This window comes from Sander lucioperca, chromosome 15 (genome assembly GCF_008315115.2).
Source record: "Sander lucioperca isolate FBNREF2018 chromosome 15, SLUC_FBN_1.2, whole genome shotgun sequence".
NCBI lineage: Eukaryota > Metazoa > Chordata > Actinopteri > Perciformes > Percidae > Sander > Sander lucioperca.
This window is the reverse complement of record NC_050187.1, coordinates 20,699,745-20,722,345: the sequence shown is the minus strand read 5'-3', so window position 1 is coordinate 20,722,345 and position 22,601 is coordinate 20,699,745. Positions and strand designations below refer to the sequence as shown.

General features: G+C 37.9%; 1 protein-coding gene across 3 annotated transcripts; it reads left to right on the top strand.

The window, feature by feature from the left end:
- The first annotated feature begins 5,854 nt into the window (after window positions 1–5,854).
- cdhr1a (cadherin-related family member 1a) lies at window positions 5,855–19,126 on the top strand. 3 transcript variants are annotated; one of them, XR_004895220.1, is made up of 18 exons: window positions 5,855–6,105; window positions 6,875–6,970; window positions 7,485–7,630; window positions 7,803–7,853; window positions 7,964–8,053; window positions 8,197–8,283; window positions 8,956–9,072; window positions 10,213–10,356; window positions 10,951–11,029; window positions 11,112–11,212; window positions 11,307–11,510; window positions 12,307–12,459; window positions 12,600–12,764; window positions 13,749–13,816; window positions 15,815–16,043; window positions 16,156–16,413; window positions 17,635–18,253; window positions 18,292–19,126. XR_004895220.1 is itself a non-coding variant. In XM_031306121.2 (17 exons), exons 1-17 carry the CDS (start codon window positions 6,027–6,029, stop codon window positions 18,184–18,186), a joined length of 2,619 nt encoding a protein of 872 aa, XP_031161981.1. In that variant the 5' UTR covers window positions 5,855–6,026; the 3' UTR covers window positions 18,187–19,126. The 3 variants fall into 3 exon arrangements, 2 of the variants coding, with proteins under 2 accessions (XP_031161981.1, XP_031161986.1); XM_031306121.2 differs by having other exon boundaries at window positions 17,635–19,126; XM_031306126.2 differs by lacking the exon at window positions 18,292–19,126 and having other exon boundaries at window positions 16,845–17,892.
- Window positions 19,127–22,601: the final 3,475 nt, after the last annotated feature.

Sequence of the window (22,601 nt, the reverse complement as noted above, 5' to 3'; positions counted from 1 at the left end):
CATGATTCTTTATATTTTTGTCTTATTTTCTTCTCTATTAGCTTTCTCTCACAATGCTCATTCCCACATGAAGAATCGGGGCTACAAGGTCACCCTAAAACTATCTCTCCTGATACATTTAGTTTTCCCATGCCAGTTGAGATGCAACTGGGGGGGGGTGAAAGTCGTACAGGGGGAAGGAGGCGAAATGGCTCCAAGATGTCTCTTGTGTTTTTTTATTGTCTTCATGTGTATCAGATTGTCTGTGAGAAATGTAGAGTCATAATAAGCCAAGTGCGTGTGTGCTGTCACTCTAAAGATGTATTTAAGTTCAGTGTTTATGTTCACTCATTTGAAGAGCTTTTCCACACCTGTGCTGCGTGCCTTCTGTGAAATGTGTTCCTCCTATATTTGCAAATATACTTAATAAAATACAAAAAACCTAACTTGGTTTAGTCTTCGACTGTCCTTATTTTGTTTCACCTTCTATTTTTAAAACATCTACACCTGCTGCATCGAAAAACTTCCACCACAAGTCCTACATATAAATATAAAATACTGTAAGGTCTAAACTAACAAGGTGGTCAAGTGGGCCCCGAGTACAGCGATGCCCTGAATAATAATAAAAAGCAACCATTTTCTATCATTGCCTCCATTACCTTCCACATTACAGTATTAGAATTTAAAGGACATGTTATGACCTGCTTCACGTTGACACAACTATTCCCAAAACATGGTGATCTTTAAGAACCATGAAGTTATCTGATTTGTCCAATGTTTTTATAATGTATACGGTAGTCCTATAAGGTCCTTTTCACTGAATTTAACACAAAAGGTGTAAACAATAAAACGATTGATGGCTGAGTTCCATGTTGCTGCTTCAGTATCACTGCTTCACCCTATCCACAAATCTAGATAAATGTATACATTTCTAAATATTCCATACTGCTCTCACAAAGTAAAAAAAAAAAAGGGAATGTTTTTGATTTGATTTATTGTCCACTAGCAGTGTTTCACCACTTGGGGGCAGCAGTGTAAAAGAATGCAGAGTACTGGGGCATCTTATCAGAGAGCGCCTGCCTGAGAGTACAGGCTTAGTTTTAGCACCAAAGGCCAACATGATCTATATCTGCATCATGTCAAATTCACCTATAAAAATATTTCATGCACCTTATTTTTACAATTGCATTGCATAAACCATAATAAACATTTTTTTGGAGGGGTTTCAGTTTGTACATTTTTATGAACTACAAAATCACTTCTTAAATTTGGTTTCATACACACATTTCAACATCACTTTTATTTATTTTAATTGTATTCATGTTTATGTGTTTTCACTTGATTTGCATATATTTCTTTTACTGTTGCACATATTTGTTTTTGCTTTAAGGTGTATCATGCATGTTGCTGAGGTTCCAGTGATAACCAAGGCCTCAAGGTTTAGTTAAATAAATACGACCCATAATGTATATGTTCATAAATAATCGTACCACCTCAATAGACAGCTGCTAGTAGTCTTTTCAATCAATGATGATTCCTGCAGAAGTAGTGTGTAATTATCTTTTGAATTTTGCATGATTCATGACTCTGTATTCACTCTGTGAGCACTCTCTGAGGTTTATCAAATGAAAAGGCTGTTAACCTACAGTATACTCTACATGGAGAGATTAAAGGAGTGACCTAGTTTTAGAGTGGACCAGGACTAAAAGCGAACCTCTGCCCTTGGCAAACCGCATTAGAGATTATCAATAATAATCCAAAATGGTAAAGCTGAATAGGGTATCTTGACAGCAAGTGCTCTAGCAGACAGAATGATCCTGTAGTGACACAAGCACCGTAGACTTCAAATTATTCAAAGTTTCGCTTTCTAGTTTTGACCTGGTAAATCAGATTTTTAAAAGTTTTTTTTACGTGTTTTTAACACTTTTTTGTTTTTACCACACCAAAAACAAATATTTAACTGATAACTTATATGATTGATAAATGATTGATATAATGATGCTTTTCATATATATGATGGGTGTATTTTTGGTAGGTTATATTTGGGATTCTTGTAATCCAAAATGTTCTTGATGTCATAGTGATGATTGACATTTGTACGGGCCCTGACGTTTCAGAGACATGAACAGGACTGGAGCCAAACTAATTCTACTTGCAGCTTTTTCAACTCTGTCAACATCGCGTCTTGATTAATGGCCAAAAACGTGCTCTAAACTTCAACCACATAACCACACAGCAAACCCAAATGTTGCAAACATTTTCTCATATAACAATTCCATGTCATTTGGAGATAAAATACAGTTAAATGTTTCAGCTATTATTTTAGTACGTTAAAATAACTGATTACATATGGTACAAAATAGATTTTTGTTTAATTCAAGTCACATTACTTGCTTGCTTGCTTGATTTCTTTCTATCTTTAACCATCCACTTGAGTGCCTGAATACATTTTTTTTTATGTCACACACCACCCGAGGCATAGGGCATACTTTTTTTTTTCTTGCACAAAAGGCAAGGAAAGCTAAACTCAAGGGCAACTGGAGTTGGTTGAAGGTGCTCCGAAGAATGTTTAACCCTTCCCTAGATAACTATGACCTGGATGACTGAGAACTCTCACAAACAAGACGAGGATTATTTATATTTATAATGCACAATTCATACACAGGTTAATGAAAAGTTCTTTACGTCAGTCACTGAGATAAACAATAAAAAGGGGGTGGGACAATAAAACAAAAGCAAAAGTATTAATATAAATAAATTGAATAAGTGAAAGAATCACATTTAGAGTGCAGATTGCAGAGTGTATAAATCAAATCCATGTTTAAGAAAGTCTGAGATCTCCTAGAAGTTTGTCCCATGTATTTATAGCACACATAGCTAAAAGCAGGTTCACCATGTTTGGATTAAATTCTAAGAACAATCAGCAGACTGGTGCCGGCTGACCTGAGACGTTGAGCTGCATGCTTGATGACGTTGAACTGGTTGTTGATGTTGTAGCAGGACTTCCTTGCTGTGTTTTTGTCCAAGAGAAAGATGACCTCTGCCCTTTTATAAAGGCTAGTCGTCTTATGATGTAGGAAAGAAGGAAATACATCAGTATCTACTATGTTTCATGCTTTGCAGCTCTTCATTCCTTGAATTTTGTTTGTTTTCATGTGGATCCTAAACCTTTTAATGGCGATTTCCTTTTTAGAGTAGGACAATAACTGAAGTGGCCCATCTGGTCAAGGGAACAACATGATTCGAGACATTGTACATTTGTGTCAGTGGCTGATCTATAATGATACTTTTATTTCAGGATACACAGAGTTTATTTGGGCATAGTTTGGCCTTGTCTGTTGATGACAATAATCCAGATCAAGTGATGAGCATCTCCCTGAAATTTCCCTACGGGCAGCCTCGTCACTCCGTCCCCAACAGGAACAAAGAGGTCAGCATGTGCTGCTGTGATTGAAGTCACAGGATTAGAAACTAAGAAGATGGTTACAGATGAGCAGTGAGCTTTTCTTCCGTATGATATTTTGCAGTGATCCTTGCAAAGACACTTGCACATTTAAGCTTCAGGGGCAGGTATTAATATATATTTAATATATACAATGGCACACATCTGAGTGTTTAAACATTTTAGGTCATGTTCACTATGTCATGATAAAAAGATCATGTATTTGTGAACTCACATAATGTTGCTCACTATATGCAACATATCCACCATTCGATTCTGCTTGAAACAACATTGTGTGTGCTAATTGTGTTTTACATTTATGTCTGATGGAGCCTGCGACCACAGACAGGCTCTGTGCATTACAAGATGAGGAGAGATTAGAGCACAGTGGGTTAATCTTTAGGCCTGCCATCTGCCAGGACCATGAGAATTAAACCTGCAGCCACGGCTTTGACCACCAACATACAGAAGTAACCTGACAGGTGATCTTTTCTAGTCAATATATTGTGTGGCCATTTTGTGAAAGTTATCCATATTCTGATCAAAGGGCATACAAATCACTGATGTGCTTTTAATACGTTGTTGTCTGGAAACATTATGGCCTTTGTTTCAAACCTGAAAGGTCTCACTGTACATACAGGTCACTGATCTTAAATCATAAACTAATTTTCCTTAAAATGAAAATGGGTGGTTTTTATTCTGTATGTGTGTGTCGCTCTTTTTCTCCCTGTGACTGTGTCCCAACTTGCAGTTTTCTGAAAGCACAATTTGTGCGCCAAGCAGCCACTGAGCTCACGCTACATACTTTACATTCTACCAGCACCACTCAGATAATAAAGTAGATTTACTTTCAGTCTGACAATGGAAAGTAAAAGGATTTTTCATGTGTATAAATCCTCTAGCACGCAACATGTTTTAATGGTGTGCATAGGCCCCATACAGTTGTTGACTTATTATTTTTTCAATAGGAATAGCAAAGTATTATTAATTCTAATGGTTTTTTTTTAAAGTATCTCTAAAAAATGAAGAATGCCTATTTACTTGCAAGACATTTTTAAACATTGTAGGTAGTAAAACAATAATTTTGGATTTTTTAAGTAGTATGTTTAAGAAGGAAGGAACTGGGCCATTTAAGGGCACTTTGAGCTGCCTTCACCCACCTTTTGTCTGAATTAATGAAAAAGATATAAAGAAAAAATGTAACTAACTCAAACTTGAAGACATACAGTAACCTATCTGTGGGTTAATGTTTGTAGAAAGATGATCCTAATCAAATGCAGGACCACTGGGTTAATATAATACAACATTTAGTAGAAGAGTTTTTTAACTTTTTGCAAGAATTGTGCCTTGGACCTTTCTTCTTATTATACAACATTTGCTTAAGAGAGTTTACCTCTGGGTGGCTTTAGATTATCAAACAAGAAGATTATCAAACAAGAAGATTAACCAGCTTCAGTGCCCAAAATACCATTCAAAAAGTCCCAGAAAGACATTAAGTTAATCAGTGCTTTTTTTAATTAAAGATATTCATCAAACAGCTGACATGGTAAACATGGCAATAAAGAAATACATTAAAAAATAAAGAAAGATGCAACAAAAAAAAAAACAATACTTTGCATGTAAAATAAAAGTCACATCTTCTGATATGGTAAAAATGTTGTCCTGCCTTGTTTGTCATTATCATTTATTTAGATTTCTCAGTTTTTGTCATGAACTGCCACACATTTCCTTTATGATTTCTACCAGAAGGGACAGGAATCACACAGGAATTATAATCTCATCAGATCATTCACCGCTATCATCTACATCGTTTTGTGATTATTCTATTACTAATTGAGTAAATAATGGAGTTTTCTTTTAACTAATGCAACAAGTGAACTGTATGCATTATGGATAAAACACTGGCCATTATAACAGCATAAATTCTGCATAATTGTAATGCCTCTACTTTCTCCATGACACTTTGTATTAGTTACAATTCAGTATAGACCGTGTGGCTGTTAATACAGTAACATTCTCCAAATGTTAACACAGGCAAAATATTACAATAGCACATTGTGATGATACACCAGTCAATGAACCAGTTTTAGCAATTTATCAGTTTACAAAAATGAACATCTTGATAGAAAGGTTTTCAATGTAATCACAGTATTTATTGACAACAAAATATTTGTATCAGACTATAGAATACTAAGTAGAATTTGACATTTGTATAGTCATGATATTTTGACAGTTTAGTTTTTTTTTTACCTTCAAACACAAGCATCTTTTGTCTGTTTATTTATTATTTGTGGTAACTGAAAGCTGTTGATCCACACTGAAAACTGAAAACTGAAAAAATGTGAAACATATACCTGTCCATCATCTGCGAAGTTGTTTTATATCCTTGTTTTGTCTGCCCTGCAGACAGACAGAGCTGTCTCCTATGGATTGGTGGTTGGAGAAGCCCAGTTGGGCTGAGGGGGCCTAGAAGTAACTCTTAAGATGTGACATTGGATTAGCATGTGAGCATTTGTCTTTAGCCCTCTCCAGTCACACACAACACCTTGAGAGCTGCATCTCATGTACAGGACTCTCAACGGAGCCGTCTTCATGGTGCGGTTTCATGACTTCATTCTTTAGGATGAAGAATGTGAAGATATTACATTTGCCACTGTTTTTTGTGTTTGTGCATCCATGCTTTGGTGAGTTTCACTTCTTAATACTCTGCTTGAAGTTGGCATGTTGTCATGATCATATTGTGAATGCTGTTCAGATGTATTTGACAGCCTCTGGGTTGATGATTGTAATTTTTTTCTTAGTTTATAATTTAATTCTATTCTGTTTTCAATTCATTCATATTCTTGCCTAACCTGGTTAGTTGCTCTTATCTATATGCATGTGTGTTTATACTCTGTATGACTATCATACGGATTGATTTGTTTGATTTATACATTTGTTTTCAATATTCTGATGGCTGTGATATTACGAATAAAAACAGCATTATTTCTGCCACTAGAGATTAGGTCTATGTATAGAAAAGTTATTTTTGGAGGTTGACGTAACTCACCTGTAATCCCAGTCAAAGTGACTGAGAAGGCAGGGTGCGGAAACACAGTACAGTCAGTTTGATTTATGTTACTCTAGTTTTTACAGCAACACTATGTAACTTTGATGACCAGTGACCATTGTGACCACCAGTGACAACAGACAAAAGAGCAACATAGCTTAAGTTTGCTAACATTAGCGAACATTAGCCACCATAAGCTACGGGTCATACCAGACCAATTACGACTGTCGTAGCAAAACCCCAGAGTGTACTAAATTAATTAAGGGTGTGTTTTATAACTTGTGAAGTCAACTTTTAATTTGTAAATGAAATATTGTGTTATGGTTTCTTCTTTAGCCTCACTTTAAAGTGAATTACATCAAACTTTCAAGCTTTTAATGGTGGTTTTATTTCACTGTCCTCAGCACAAGCAGACTTTGCCCCCTATTTCTATGACAATGGACCGTACAGCTACAATGGGAACATGGCACTGTTCAGCCTCTCGGAGGATACGGCTGTCGGTGAGTTCAACCTCTGACGTAGGACATTCAGCGTAAACAGCTAAAATAGGCTGGTGGAAAAACCAATCAACAAAATGGCATGTTTTGGTTGCCAATATCTGTGAGTCCAGGCTGTTAAATAGTCTTTGATAGATGAACAGGTGTTGTGTGGCATGTATATGTACTCCCACTAACATGCTCATCTGCTGGTGCCACTTGTTGATGTGAGGGACAGTTTGCTGGCTGTAAATGTGAAGCAGCTGTCCCTCTACACCTTCCATCAGTCAGGGTACTTATCATACTGCTGGCTAGTGTGTCTCAGCCTAGTTTGATCCACAGCAGTTTTGCCCAAACAATGGGTTAACTACGCTCCTCATATGTGGGTTACAGTAAAGGTTGGTTAATTTTGCATTTGGAAATTTTTGCATTCATCAAGTGCTCTTTAAGTCTTAAATATAGAATAAGGACAATTAATGTGCATACAGGTGTTTATCTACTGAGGCTATTTTGACTAAATTATGACATCTTCTTTTAGGTACACAGATCTATTGTCTCAATGGCACAGACCCTGAGGGCCAGGAGGTGAGGTATGGTCTTTCCTTTGATGCAGGGTCCAAAGAATACTTCAGGGTCGACCCGATATCCGGAAACATCACATTGGTAGAACAGCTGGACAGAGAGGTAAACTTAACATAGGCCATAGACTTTAGATAGAGATTAGAGTAGATTGGGGGTTTTTTTACTTTTTTTTTTTTTACTTTTTGTGTGTTTTTAACATATAAACCTTAAAAAACTAAGATAATATTTTTTTTCACCATGTCTTTATATTAACTCGTTTTCCATCTCTACTCAGAAACGAGATTCTATTGACGTTCTTGTCAGCATCACAGATGGGCAAAGCAAGGTATCAACATCTGGTTTAATACGATTATGGCGTGTAGTGCCATCCCTTATAATGAATCAAACTAAAACAAACTTGAACATGTGCATTATTTTCTTCTTTCATCTTTTTAGGTTGTGGAAAGAGTCACAATATTTGTGATGGATGCAAATGATGAAAAACCTGAATTCCTAAACATGCCAGCAATCATTGATGTACTGGAAGTAAGTTACGCCAAATATGTATGCTTTATGAACCTGGAGTGTCAGTCTATCCACATAACATGAAAAGTTATAATATGAAAGAAAATATATGTTGCATCATTTATTTTTAAGCGTTGAGACTTTAATTATTTTCTGTGTTTTAGACAACTGGGTCTGGCAGCAGCATCTACAAAGTCGAGGCAGTGGACAAAGACACAGGCTCAGGGGGCTCAGTCACCTTCTTCCTCCAGGTATCACTCGGCCCATTCATACCCCACACACTTTGGCTTCTGCAATAAATTAGTGCAGAATATAAATAAGCACAGAAAATACCTCCTAATACATGCAAACTTAAACTTGCCAGTTTGAATGTTAATCTTCTTGTCACAGAAATAATGTATAAATGTACTGATAACAAGGTTAACATCAGTTGGATGGTTCCAGTGCTTATCTGTGTATGTGCCTGAATATGCTGGTGTGGTTATGAGGGTGGGGATTAAATCACAATTACATTTGTGTCAGGTATTGGAGGCTTAGAAGGCTGCTTTGGCAAAGGGTAGCAGAGAATGTTAAGTTGCACTTTGGACTATTAGGACCAAAGAACAGCTGGCCTGGGGTGACAGTGATGGGTGAGGCTTTGCACATCTGGACACAGCAGCTTTCACCTGCCTGCTCTGTCCTTGAGCATATGGGCTCTTTACATCCAGATGGACAAAGAGATAGACTTTATAGACAATGTGACCTAATTCAAATGGATACTAAGTGTTTTTATGCAGCCATCTGACCACTTTTCATGATATCTCACGTGAGTGTTTGTAAATGGGGTTTAAGGGGTTTCAGAGACAGGCTTTTACTCATGTGATCTGAAATGTGTCTCTGTGTGTGCTTTTAAAAACCTGCGTTTGTCCTTTTCTCTATTACAGAATCCTCAGTCCACTTTGTTTGCCATGGACCGACATAGTGGTGTTCTTCGTATCAAGTCTGGAGAAATGTTGGACTATGAGAAAACAAAGACACACTTTGTGACTGTCATTGCAAGGGTAATGGGTGCATCAAAACTCATTAAATGTTTCTGTCATGCAATATTGTACTTTTGGCCTCAATTTTAATGTACCCTGTAAAGTTTTTGACTGCAAATAATGCTAGCAGTGATTTTACGCCAAGACAAGGCAATTATACATGGATGTAAACCAACAAGTCCTCCAAACCAAATGACCACATAGGTGGTTTGTTCCTACCCTATGATGCGAGGAAGGAAATATATTCAACACATTTGGTAGACCTCAAGGACACACAAAATACTTTTGAGTTAGAAATACTGAATGTGAACATACATTTGTTTGTTTACAAGAAAACTTTATATGGCACCTTTAAGTACTTTCTCAAAACAGACGGAACTCTTTGTATGATTTTCAAACAGGGCCCTCCTTAGAAAATGTATAAACATTACAAAGCATAAACATACAGTAGCTATAGAAGAAAATATCTTACAAAATTACACTCGTGCTGGTCTCGCATTGCCAGACATAAGGTATGTCTACACCACACATACATTCTAGGATAGGAGAAAAAAAACGAAAACCAGTTGCAACCATCTTGGGTGGCGCTACGTTCCAGACGCAGCAACAGGGCCTCTGCAAAATAGTTTTGGGAAGGAACTTGTTTTGGTGGAACATTTGCGCGGCCACATAAAATATTAAATAAAGTTAACTGTTCACACAATACAGTAACATGATTACTATTTAAATTAGCTGTATACATGGTTAAATGTAATTTGCTTTTACCAGTGTATCGCCATGTGTACTTCTACACAGTAAGTAGTATCACAGTAGTAATCCCCGCCAATCGGTCCCAAAACGTCCCAGTTAGATAGTAATTGGCGTAAAGATCTTCTTTGTAAATCTTAACAATCATTCACTGAAAGAACCAAGCATGCCTGCCTTATTGCATGATCAAAATTCTCTTCAAAACTTGCCATTTTCAGCATGTAGCTTGCTAGCTCAAAGGTTGCTGTTGTTTCCCAAAGCTAAGGGACATCCTGTGAGTGAGCCACGCGCCAGATGTCAGGCTTTATCCTGGAAATGTACTTCCATCGATCCAGACTACACTCCTGCTATACTCCTGACTCAACATTGTGTCTCTAAAATGTAGATTTGAATTGCACATTTCTTTTGTTCCAGGATGGTGGTGGTGATTTTAATGGCAAGGAGCAGTTTATGTCATCCTCTGCTACCCTGACGATCAATGTGATTGACGCACAGGACACGCCGCCATTTTTTATTGGGACACCGTATTTTGGCTACGTTTATGAAATCTCAGAGCCAGTGAGTATGAAAACAACCTTCAGTGATGTTCTACTTTGACTCTTTTACAACCTTTGAGTTTGAATAACAACTATTCATAGCACAAGTCTTTAAACATTTTGTAAAGTTCTTATTATTTCTACTGCACATTTTGTGCTACATGCTATATTATCACAGCATAGCAAGACGTAGTGAATGCAATTTATTTCTATATTCACAGTATAAATAAGAATCAACAAAAGAGCCCATACCACAACACAGCATTGTCTCATATTACACAGCTTTAATGCCTATGCTACCTTCTTCATAGCTCATGAAATTACAATGTCCTGCTTCATTAAGTGTTTTGGAAAATCTTAGTCTGTATATCATTAGTTTTTTTTGACAATGTGATGCAACCAAATACACAGTTACATTATGTTAAAAGTTAACTATTAGAGTTGTTTAATGGCAGAAAAAAATAAGGCCTTTAAATATATCAGTAGTATCAGTTGATACTTTTGTATAGTAAGCCAGCTTTATATCAGATCGTTCACGTATTCAGGTTATCTTTAACTTCTACTTTGTTTTACTATTGATATAACAGCAAAACCTTTCTGATGATCTTTTTCTCAGGGATCGGAAATATTCACTGTTGTAGCCAAAGATGGCGATGCGGGAAACCCAAATCCAATCCGTTATTCCTTTGATGATGGTAGGCATTTAACTTAAAACGTATAACAATTTTGAAATAAAGCAAAAGTACTCATTGGTCTGTCTGTTGTTTGTCTCTCCAGGTGACGATGGTGTATTTAGCATCAATAAAACAAGTGGTTGTATCACTCTGCTGACTCTCCCCATGTATCTGAAGAGAGAAATATTTAACATTAAAGTAAAGGTAAGTTGCAGTTTACAAAGTACAACTGATCTGATGAAACTGGTAGATTAAAAAGTCCACAGGCTCCTGTATAACCTTTAGCCCCTTTGTCCAGGCATCAGAAATAAGTCCTGAAGGCAGACTCATGGACTATGAGGTGACCATGGTGGTGATCCGTGTGGTGGACCTGAACAATAATCCACCTACTTTCTACGGAGAGAACGGCCCAAAGAACATGTTTGAGTTGACCATGTATGAGCATCCACCGGAGGGAGAGATACTCCGGGGGCTGAAAATCACTGTCAATGACTCCGATCAGGTGGGGAGACCATTATTGTCTTTCATGTTTTCTCACACATTAACTGATTGCTATGATAATGACTAAAAAAGTCACAAACAATATCTATTTTTAGTGATGTTTTACTGAGCAGGTATCATTTTTTAGCCCTGACATAGTATGATTGCCTTTAAAAGCTGCCTCAGTTAACCAGGAGAGAGGAACAGTGATTATGTAATAACACTCATTTTCCGACCAAATTACATTGTCATCTAATAAGAAACTGATGTAATTCACAACTTTGTGTTCAGGCTGGATTCTGCCTCTGCGCCTGTGAAATGACTTTAAGCCTGCCATTATCACAGACTATCCTTTTAAAATTACACAAATTTGAAAGTAAGCCAACACAAATTAAAAGGTGCTCCCTAGCTGTGCCATTTGTCAGCTTATGCAAGCCTCTTTGTGTTTCCAGCTCCTTGTGTGAGCCTCGACCAAATGGCTGATGTTCCCCAAATGTGTTCTCTGATAATACTGTTACAACATCAGGACACGCTATCTTTGTCGAGCCATATTGTTTCACCAAGAATATTGCTGCTGCTACTGATATCTTATTGATCTCTCATACATTACTGTAATAATGAAAAGATACAAAGCTTTTATATTGATTGAATGGACTGTATACTACATGGATTATACTGTATGTCTGCTTGTGTGCGATAGCTTTGTAACAAATGCAGATTACAGTAGTATAAATAGGTTCATGCATGTGTAACATAACTGTCATTTTCACTAATGAGACTTTCTGAAAAATGTGATGATGTGTGTTGTGCTTTTGCAGGGTGCAAATGCTAAATTCAATTTGAAACTGATCGGACCGGGAAGGATGCTGCGAGTCGTCCCACAGACTGTACTAAATGAGGCCCAGGTCACAATCTTAGTAGAAGACTCTGCTGCGATGGACTATGAGAAACACCACTTTCTCACATACAAGGTTAACCCATTGCACCACAGCAGACTGAAATGGGAGGACACATGCACACATTTCCTCAACAAATGGCAGCGTTATATCACTCACATAAGTTGCTCTTTTTCCATTTACTGAATTTATTTTGAATCTTTCTTCTCTCTTAGCTACTTGCAGTTGAGATTGACACACCCGAGAGATTCAGTGCCACAGCAGACATTGTCATTCATCTCCTGGACACTAACGACAACGCTCCCAAATTCTCCTCAGATTACTACATCGCCAGAATTCCAGAAAACTCACCCGGTGGCTCCAATGTGGTGTCAGTCACGGTGAGACAGTCTTCATTCTGTCTAAAAATACATGCCAACAACAATGTACGTCACTATGAGCTACTAAAGAGGAATGCTGATTTTAACAAAATGCCCAAGAGGGCCATTAATTCCCTAAATGTAGACTTTTTGAGCGGTGGGGGTTGGGATAATATGTCAAAAACATGTAGATAAAAGCTAGGCGAGGTAAGCTGCCAGATGGCTATCACTTTCATTTTGTTGTGTAACACCAAATTCCCAGATTTTTTTCCCTAATACTTAGTAGCACATGCAGCTGCAGCACAGAAATATGTGCAGAAATAACATGAACACTTTAAGCACCATGTTGGGCCATTAAAAAAATAGATAGATAGATAGATAGATAGATAGATAGATAGATAGATAGATAGAAAAGTGTTTAGACATTTACAGAAAGCTTAATTTTGGACTATCTCATCCTTTGCCCTTGTCAGTTCATATCAGCCCTGCAAAGGCTCAAAGCAACAGGGGTGCTCGCTGATAAATCCTGCCCTTGCGTGAACACCACAAAGGCTCATTTCCTTGATCCCAGGCAATTTCAATCAGATAAAAGAACAGCCAACAAGTGACCTTGGACACGTAGAGACAGTGACCAGGCATCCCTGCAGCGACAGACAGACAGACAGACAGATTAGCCGATGCCCATGATGATGTTCCTTGACATAAAATAACAGTCTTTTTATAGCTGACCCCTGCATTATCTTCCAATCCAGCACAGATTCATTCAATTTACTGAGCCTATGACGGACAACAGTTATTATTTCTGCTTTAGTAAAGAGGTACAAATAAGTCTACCATCAATATTTTGAGGTTTAAAGTAAGTGGGATACACCACATATTGCAGTAAAACTCCTACAGAGGTATTGCAGTTACCCGACTGCTGTGAAAGTTACGTTAAATTTACCTAATTTATGCAAGTGCCACAACCAAACTCATAGCATGTTTGTCTTTTCTATTCATCCACAGGCAACAGATCCCGACTCAGGACCTTGGGGTGAAGTGAAGTACTCTATCTACGGATCTGGAGCTGACTTGTGAGTATACGAATGTGAACTTAAACTAAAAGAAATGGGCTCTTTTCACAGGAGGTGACTTAGCACCCCCTTCAAATTCCTCTCATCCTCATAACACTATTATTCTAGATATCTAGCTCATATATGACTGACATTTGCTTATCAATGCTTGAACGGCATTATCTTGCTGTTAAAATAAGACATATTTAAAATCTACTAGTAAGATTTTATTTGTTATTCTGCACAAAAACATGTTTTCATAGTACCAGACTACCGTTTTGTTGCCCCCCCCTTCCCTCTGAGTCTATTCATTGGTCCTTATGTAGTGATTATGTCAGTGTGAACCCGTATACACTTATACAACATTATTAGCAGTTGATACCATGAGTATTTCTCAGCAGTAGAAAAACAGACCACACTGTTCATAAAAAAAAGCATCTAAGTCACACTCACCTCAGGAAATTAATTGAATTAAATGGCAAATGTGGTATTTTAACTGTAGAACAATGTACTACTGTAAATGTAGACCATCTACAGCAAAAGCACATCTGCCTGTAAGCTCTACAGAAATATGACAGCGGACTTGTCTTTCATATTGTTCTGTTTATTGCACCTAAGCACTGTAGTCCCTCAGAGATTTGCAGGTATTTTCTCTCAACTCAATTTTTATTAGATTTCGAGTTAGAAGTTTAACCTCTGAGAAAAAGGCTCAGTGGTCACTTTTCTTTCTTAATAACACACAGTAGGCCTATGACCAGAACTTGCCTTTTCCTTTCATGTCACTACAGATACTGCGTGTGTGATCTTTATCACCTGCATTTTGTATAAAGTTTAAACACATTTCTATCTGCATGCCTTAGAGGACCAAAATACCTGGATTTGGAAACAGTAAAAGCAAAGGAAACATGAACCTGTAATGTGCAGCTCCAACGTAAACAGACAGGTGTATGTTAGTAGGGACATGTTTAATCTCTCATTGCTGTTCCCATGAAACCACTTGCTGCTGTGTACGATGAAATTGTAGGTAGTAGTAGAGTATTTTTGGACCTTTCAATACAGATGTTGAGCTTTGTAGCGATGAATTAGAGGAGATATGTGAAGTCACATGGCATCCAGGAAAAGGATTTCCAAAGTAAGCAGAGGAGAGAGATTTGAAACACTTAGTGTTAGTGCATGCTTGTTTGGTCAAAACCATTTTGAAACTGTGTCACTTCAGAGTACCCCAAAATGCCTCTTTGAAATTTGTAATGAAGCAGTAAATGGTTACATTTATTGGTACTGTGTCTGCAAAATTATTATGTATTTATATTTCTGACTTTACACTTTTTTACAATATCTTGCAGAATACTTCAGCGTACACAGGACCATGCACTCCTGATCTTTGCCTGCTGCCCTCTGTCTTTGTTAATCCTTTAATGGGATTGGAGGAGAAAATAGACTGTTCTTTGCTTCTGACAAAGTCACTGTAGGGTGACTAAACAAGTCAGTCAGAGAAACAATCTAATTCCATTCTTCCTCTGTATGTTAACACTTCAGTCTTTCATGACTAAAGTTAATTGGCTGTGGTATCATCATAAACTATTGCATCAAGTGCAACATGTACAGTATAACTGGTTTGAAGAACCAGTCATGAACTTTCAAATAATGATGTCATCCGGGGAGTAATATAATCTTTTTCTGTTTGCTCAGCTAGGAAAAGGTAACTTTGTACACTCCTAATTGTCTCTCTTAAAGTATTTTAGGTAAGGGCTATCAGTAGCCAAAATAATAGTAAATCTAAAGTACCAAGCCTCTGTAGTAAACCCCAGAGTGTGAAACTCATCCCTCCACAAAGGTAGTCGTGAGCAAAATGCTCAGATCTGAAAATAGAGTGTACACATTCTCAGTAAGCCTAAGAAGAAAATAAAGGTTTACACACGTTTACACAATGTTCAAGACTGTGTGGAAAAATGTGGCTCTCAATCGCATGCATATGGTAAATCTGTTTATTTAATTAATAAATTCCCATCACATTTACAGATTCCTGATCCAGCCTGTGTCTGGGATCATCTACACCCAGCCGTGGGCGAGCCTGGACGCGGAGGTGAGGTCCAAGTATAACTTCTATGTGAAGGCAGAGGACGCAGAGGGGAAGTACAGCCTGGCTGAGGTCTTTGTGACTGTGTTGGACCTGAATGACCACCCACCTGCATTCAATGACAACTTCCTCGAGAAGACTATGGTGATTGGAGCACCAGTGAAAATAGAGGTATTTGCTCCTTCATGATTTACTATTATTATACTTACTACTACTCGGATAAAGTGAAACTCAACAATAAACTCAATACCATTACATTTTTCAATGAAATGCATCTACACAGGCTGTAGACGACGATGCAGAAGTACCCAACAATGTCATTGAGTATGCCATCATGAAAGCGGAGCCAGACAACAACATCTTTGACATTAATGCTGACACGGGGGAGATCATGCTCAAGTCCTACATCAAGTCAATGGCCATCATTCAGAACATCACCAAGCAGAGAGACTGCACCTGGTCGCTAGTGGTGCAGGCCAGGGACCGAGGCCAGCCGTCCTTCAGCACCACTGCGGTCATCAAGATAGACATCACTGAAGCTGTAAGTTGCAACAAAGTAGATGTGTAGCAATATGTCAGTCAAACCCATATGACGGGGGCATTTCTATATACTGTGTGATACATTATCATTAATAATACAATTTTTTCTAAAGTTATACACTTCAAATACATTAAAACTAGAATGTGCAAAGTTGCAACCATTAGTTGATAGAGTTGATAGTGTGACCCCGCATTCCCTCCATATTCCAATTAATGATATTTTTCTATCAACGGACTGTAATGCAAGCAAATAATCAAGTGTTGAAACATCTGATCAATTTATATATGGAGGTGCAGCTTTTCTGAAGAATAACCCATTTCATCACAGCCCAGAATAGCAGGTTCACCAGTTGTTTGCTTAAGTAGCAATTCACTATTTGTAGTCAGAAAAAAATCTGAATCTCACACAAATGCAATTGTCATGTTTTTCAGATAAAATCCAGATTTGTCTCACACTTCTTGGGCCTAAGGAAACGTCCAGGGGCTGTGTTTGGGATTTGTTTGACCTTTGTCACCTTCGCCATTTCACTGACAATCTTCATTTCAACTTTTATATACTGGAACTCTGTGAAAAAGTCCCGTGTACAATCTCAGGGCAAGATCAGAAAGATTATAAGGAGGCCTGTGCCATAAGTGAAGCTTGCCTTGAGATCATCAGCACAGCTGTAGCCTACTGTTGTTTTTACTCTGTGGTACCAATAATTTGTAGAATTCTGATGTAGAACAAGTGTCTGTAAAAGAGTACAGGAGCACAATTTCTCTATGCTTTTTCCCAATGTTTTGATTTAGTACTAACATTATGACACCACAACCAGAACCAAAATAACCAAATTAGTTCTGTTTTTTTTTTCATTTTCACACCAATCCATATATTCATTCTCAGATGCTGGATGGTCTCAGCTATAGGTTTCCCAATCAACCTCTCTGATCTTGTCTTGACAAAATATAAAACAGTATAACCATGAATTGAAGTATGCTCAGTAGGTTTAATTTGCAAGACATCTAAAAATATTATCTTTTTATACAAACAGTATTATTTGCAGTAACTTATACCTGGATTTTAAAGAGTTTTTTATTTTGCACCTCACATGAAATTTTTGGCCTAATGATGAATACATGCAGTACTACAGTACATATGCGGGACAATATTTGGAAGTTAATCTTTGTGTGACAGACTATGACTTCAGTCCCATGGATGAATTCTCCCTGTGCTCTTTTACAGACCCAACTCAGTGGGGGGCCTTTGGGATCATTTTTGATGCAGAATAGAAACAAGCCTTTGCAAATCCTAGGCATGCTTGCTGGTGTCATTAGTCTCATGGTCATAGTCACAGTCATCATCTCCACTGCAACATTCATGCGCAACAAAAAGTCCAACAGGATCCTGCCCAACCGCCGCGTGAGGAGGAGGGCACGGAAACAGCAAACCTGGAACTTCAAAAACCCCTTCAAGACACCAGAAACTGCCGGAGAGAAATTCAGAGTGGAAGAGGAAGAGCCGGAGCCAGAGGTCATCGTGGATAATGTCAACTATAACAACAATGTGACCAATGTTGTGAGACACTGGCCTCTGCCGCCGTGTGCCCCATCTCTTCCCCCTCCACCACCTACTTACATCCCAGGTGAAAGGCAGTGGGCGGTACCTACCGTCTCAGCAACAGTGGCACCCAAACCTAGAAAGAAGCCATTTATGAACAGACAGGACACTGTGAACTTAGCGCTGGTTTCAGAGCTCAAGATGAAACTGGAGCAGAAGAAGATGCTGAAACACTAATAGTGCTTGGCAAAACAGTCACACTTGAAGGTCCATTTAGTAGCTGCCCTGGAGCTTTCATGATCTTTATCAGCAGATCCAATCTGCCAAGTTGTCATGGAAATGTAGATGTTCAATATCACCATACGTTCTTTTTTTCATCCATGTTGTTGCATAGACAAATAAAAAAATAAAAACACAAGTGGGCAGACTTCATTTGAAAATGATGAAGATGGCGTGATCTAATCAAAAGCTCCAGAATAGCCGCTAAATGGTCCTTGAGGTGAGATTGTTTTGTCGACTGATGTTTCCAAGGACAAGAATGAACTTTGAAACTCAATCAAGTGTGTGTGTGTGTGTGTGTGTGTGTGTGTGTGTGTGTGTGTGTTTTCAGATACACTGATACAGCTAAATTCCTTGTGTATCAATGATGTAATTTTAATGTGATGGGGAAAGATATTCCCTTCATGTGTATCATCATTCAGACCATGTTTTCAATCCACGACCATTCATTGTTTGTTTCAAGTTTCTGTGTCATTCTGTTACAGATAAATCCCACCCTTTGAACACTTTGTTGACACACTAGTGGCTTAAAGTTCCTCACCCCAGATCCCTTGTCGGGAAGAATGAAGTCATTCAGATTTCAACAAGCGAGACTGTTTATTTGGGATCCAACCAAGCTCCTTACAAGAGATTTCATGACACTTGAACTGACTAAAGAGATCAGCCTGAGGGAAGGGAACCAAAGCTATAACGTTAGGAAGACCTTTAATCCGTTTACGCAGGTGTAAAGCAGTCACGATATGTTTAATTTCTGATTTCAAGGACTGCGTCTCATTTGTTTACTACTTTTATATGTGGTGGTTTTTCTGTTTCAATTGGTGTCTTTTGTCAAAAAAAACTTTTGCTGTCAAAAGACACATTTGACTACCAATAAAAGTTACTTAATTTGTAATTTCAACAGTGGTGAAAGAAGCATTCAGCAATACCACACTATGAAAATACTCTATTACAAGCACAGATGTGTCAGTAGCAAGTATCAAAAGTACTCATAACTGCATGTTAAGTGGCCCCAGTAATTTTATTACATGGTAAATTACATATTTACTGATGTAATTACTGAATCAGTACTACAAGGTGAAGCTGATCTGCTTTACTTTTAGGCAGTTTGATTTATAACAGTGCATCATCTTTTGTATAATGATCAAATGCTACATCAAATATTAATCTGGAAATATCTACACCTGTGTACTTCAGTAAAAAAAGTTCAATATAAATGCACGGATAATTTGTTGTTTTGTCGTTAGTGAAAAACAATATTGACCTTGTAGTTGAAAAAGGAGCCTCATATAGGAATGACATTTCCTTCTATGGAATCCGTTCATTCACATTCGGAGATCGATTCTTTCTATATATTCTAGTGTTTTAAAAATAGTGATTTTGATGCGGGCATAGTAGGGCCCCTAGCACTACCATTCAAAAGGCCATTTGACCGAAAAACAAGAATACGGTAAATCTTAAAAGTGGCACTTCCGTCCTAATTATGCTTTTAAACGAAACTTAACACCCTAGGTTGCATTTTGGCGAGAGTTACACTTTAAGGCCAACTCGGCCAACTTAATGAGCCTGCAAATGTACTCTAATGCCCCCTTCTGGCGACAGAAGGAGAAGCTGCGGAACTTGGGTGAAAGATAAAGAGGGTGTAAAACAAGGTTTGAGATCACTGTTCCCAAATCCTCAGTATTGTAAACTTCAGAGCAATATGAAGAACAAAGCAGTGGATCCAAACACTGAATAATAGTAATGTAGAACAACACAAATATGCATATGATGGGAGTTAGAATACGATGTGTATTACATTTGCTGTTGTTTTTAGTAAAACATCACCAGATGTTCTGAAAATATGTAATATATCATCCTGATACAAGCCCCTTTTGCTCCTCTTAGCTGCAATATCAATGTGAGCACTACCAATTATGAAGTTACACTAAACCACTCACTGGGTATTTGTGTAGACATCAGTGGCAAACATGCACATTATTTCAAAATTACATAAAACATGAAATTTGCAGATTACCCTCTCTAATCCAAGGACCAACTTGTTCATCTTTGTACAACATTGCATCATTGGCTGAAAACCAAAAGTCCATCTGCCCTGATTTAGTTTGGAATGACAAGATGTGTGTGACTAGCATTGGACTTTCTGCAGCCTCTGCTGGCACATTTCACATGTTATGATGATGCAGAGCAGACTCTGGGGATTATTTTTTTTATTTGACAAAGTACAAACTGCCTCCTGAACTCAGTCATATTATACATACAAATGTGTGATGTGCTGCTTTTTCAGGCCAGTATAGTCCCAACAATTCTTGAGGAACAAATCCCAAATTTTAAATCCAAATTGTCACGTAAAGGCAAAAACTTTTCAGTGTCGCATGCTGCTAATGCTCTAAAATGAAATGAGGGAATATGAGGAGCAGCAGCCCAAATGACCATGCATTATGCCATGTAAGAGGCAGCTGGGATTACTGAGGATTATAGAGTTAAAAGTTGCAAAGAGCATTGATGCTTTAGAATGAAAGACACACACAGGGTTCAAAAACCCCGGTATGTGTTTGAAGCAACAGAGGTGTTAAAAGGTAAATTAAATATTTGCTTTTATGGATAAGAAAACTAAGAAAGACACCATATGTAGGCTACAGCATTAACTCCTTATCTTTGAATGTTACTGCAAAGGAGATTAGCAGATTTTATGTAGCGTAGTGTTTAAATAGTATGCTGCTTCATGCAGCATTATGTAAGAGAAAATAAGATATATCCAAATAAAGATGAAATTCATGTGTGATCTGTGCTGAAATAGCTGAAATTGAGTTGATGAATGAATTCCTATTGTCTTGTGTCATACAGAGTGCATAAGGATTACAACAAAAAGCAGCATCAATCCCCCACCCGCAAATCATATGAACACGCCTGAACAGGCAAGAAAGCAGATGTGTCTGTGCTCCAGAAAATGAGAGCTGCCAATCTCAGCCAGTCGTTTAAAACCCTGATCTTAAGTCAATAGCCCAGCAGAGATGAACTGTTTGCATCACAGGAGACGGATGGAGGAAGGGGCTTGTGTGATCTGATCATAAAGTGACTGCAGGAGGGGATATTGGAGAGGATGCCAGCGTTTGAGTATTATGTCAAATGAACAATGCCATTGACCGAGGCATATCCGAGATGCCATCTGTCTGTGTTGGTCGCCACAGATCATGTGGGACACATTGCCTGCCATGTGTTGTGTTCGCAGAAGTGGGAGACGTGGAAAAGTGACGTACATGTGCAGTGACGCAGAGAGGATTAAACACATGTTAATGGAACTTTACAGTTACAGTTTGTATAGAAATATGACTGCATCAAATGACTTCAGTCACTTCAGTGGTAACTAACTGTGATAATCAAATTCAGTCCTTTGCCTGCAAAAGGGAAACTTTCCAGTGTTGACAATTTTCAGTCCTTGCAAATCCCTGCAAACAGACATACTATATGCTATAGGGTTTTTTAAGCCTTTAAAGGACAGGTTCACAATTTTTCAAGTCTATCTTAAATTAGTCTGGATCAACAAAAGTACATTTCCAGGATAAAGCCTGACTGTGGTGTCGTTCTCAAAGTCCCTTTGTTACGGGAAACAACAAAAAACTTCAAGCTACAAAGCTACACGCTGAAAATGGCAGGTTTTGAAGAAAATTTGAATCATGCAATAAGGCAGGCCTGCTTGGATCTTTTGGTGAATGATTGTAAAGATTAACAAAGAATATGTTTACGGCATTTACAATCTAACTAGGACGTTTTGGGACAGATTGGATGATGGAATTGCTGTGAAAGAAATACACATGGCAATAGAGATCAACAGTGATCGCCCACTTTTTTAACGGCTCTGGTTTGGGAAGTGTTTTCCCCATTCAATATCTCAATTGATGTTTCATTAACTGCTTGAGTTTTAATAATTTGACCATAAAACATTTGATTCGGTGCAAAATAACATTTTGAAAATGGCAAAAAGGCAAAGGTACAAGACTGTACAGAAACTATCACAAACTTCAATGATAGAAGTTCGCTCTAGCCGTTGCAGGTTCGGGGGGGAGGTAAACAGTTCAATGGTAACAGCGAGTTCCACCAATCAGAGACGTCGCTGTTACGCTTAGGATTGTGGGTAGTGTAGTATTTTTTCAAAGGATCGTGAATAAAACATGTTTTTTCTTAAAATAAGGTTGATTTCATATGAACTTCTATCTTCTTCATAAGCAGAAACTTTTGTTTCACAACCTCTGAGCTCGTGGTAAGTCTACCTTGGATGGTTAAGACGTTATGGCTGATCAAAATCCTTATGGAGAAATGAATGGAATTTTTACTTCCGGAATCACACTGTTGAGCTCTATACACTGTTAAGAGAA

What these genes read in the sequence shown, in the direction of transcription:
- cdhr1a (XM_031306121.2), top strand. Translation starts at nt 6,027, where the DNA reads ATGACTTCATTCTTTAGGATGAAGAATGTGAAGATATTACATTTGCCA. An exon ending in CTCGGAGGATACGGCTGTCG is followed by an intron (nt 6,971 to 7,484) that starts GTGAGTTCAACC and finishes ATCTTCTTTTAG; the next exon opens with GTACACAGATCTATTGTCTC. An exon ending in AGATAGACATCACTGAAGCT is followed by an intron (nt 16,414 to 17,634) that starts GTAAGTTGCAAC and finishes GCTCTTTTACAG; the next exon opens with ACCCAACTCAGTGGGGGGCC.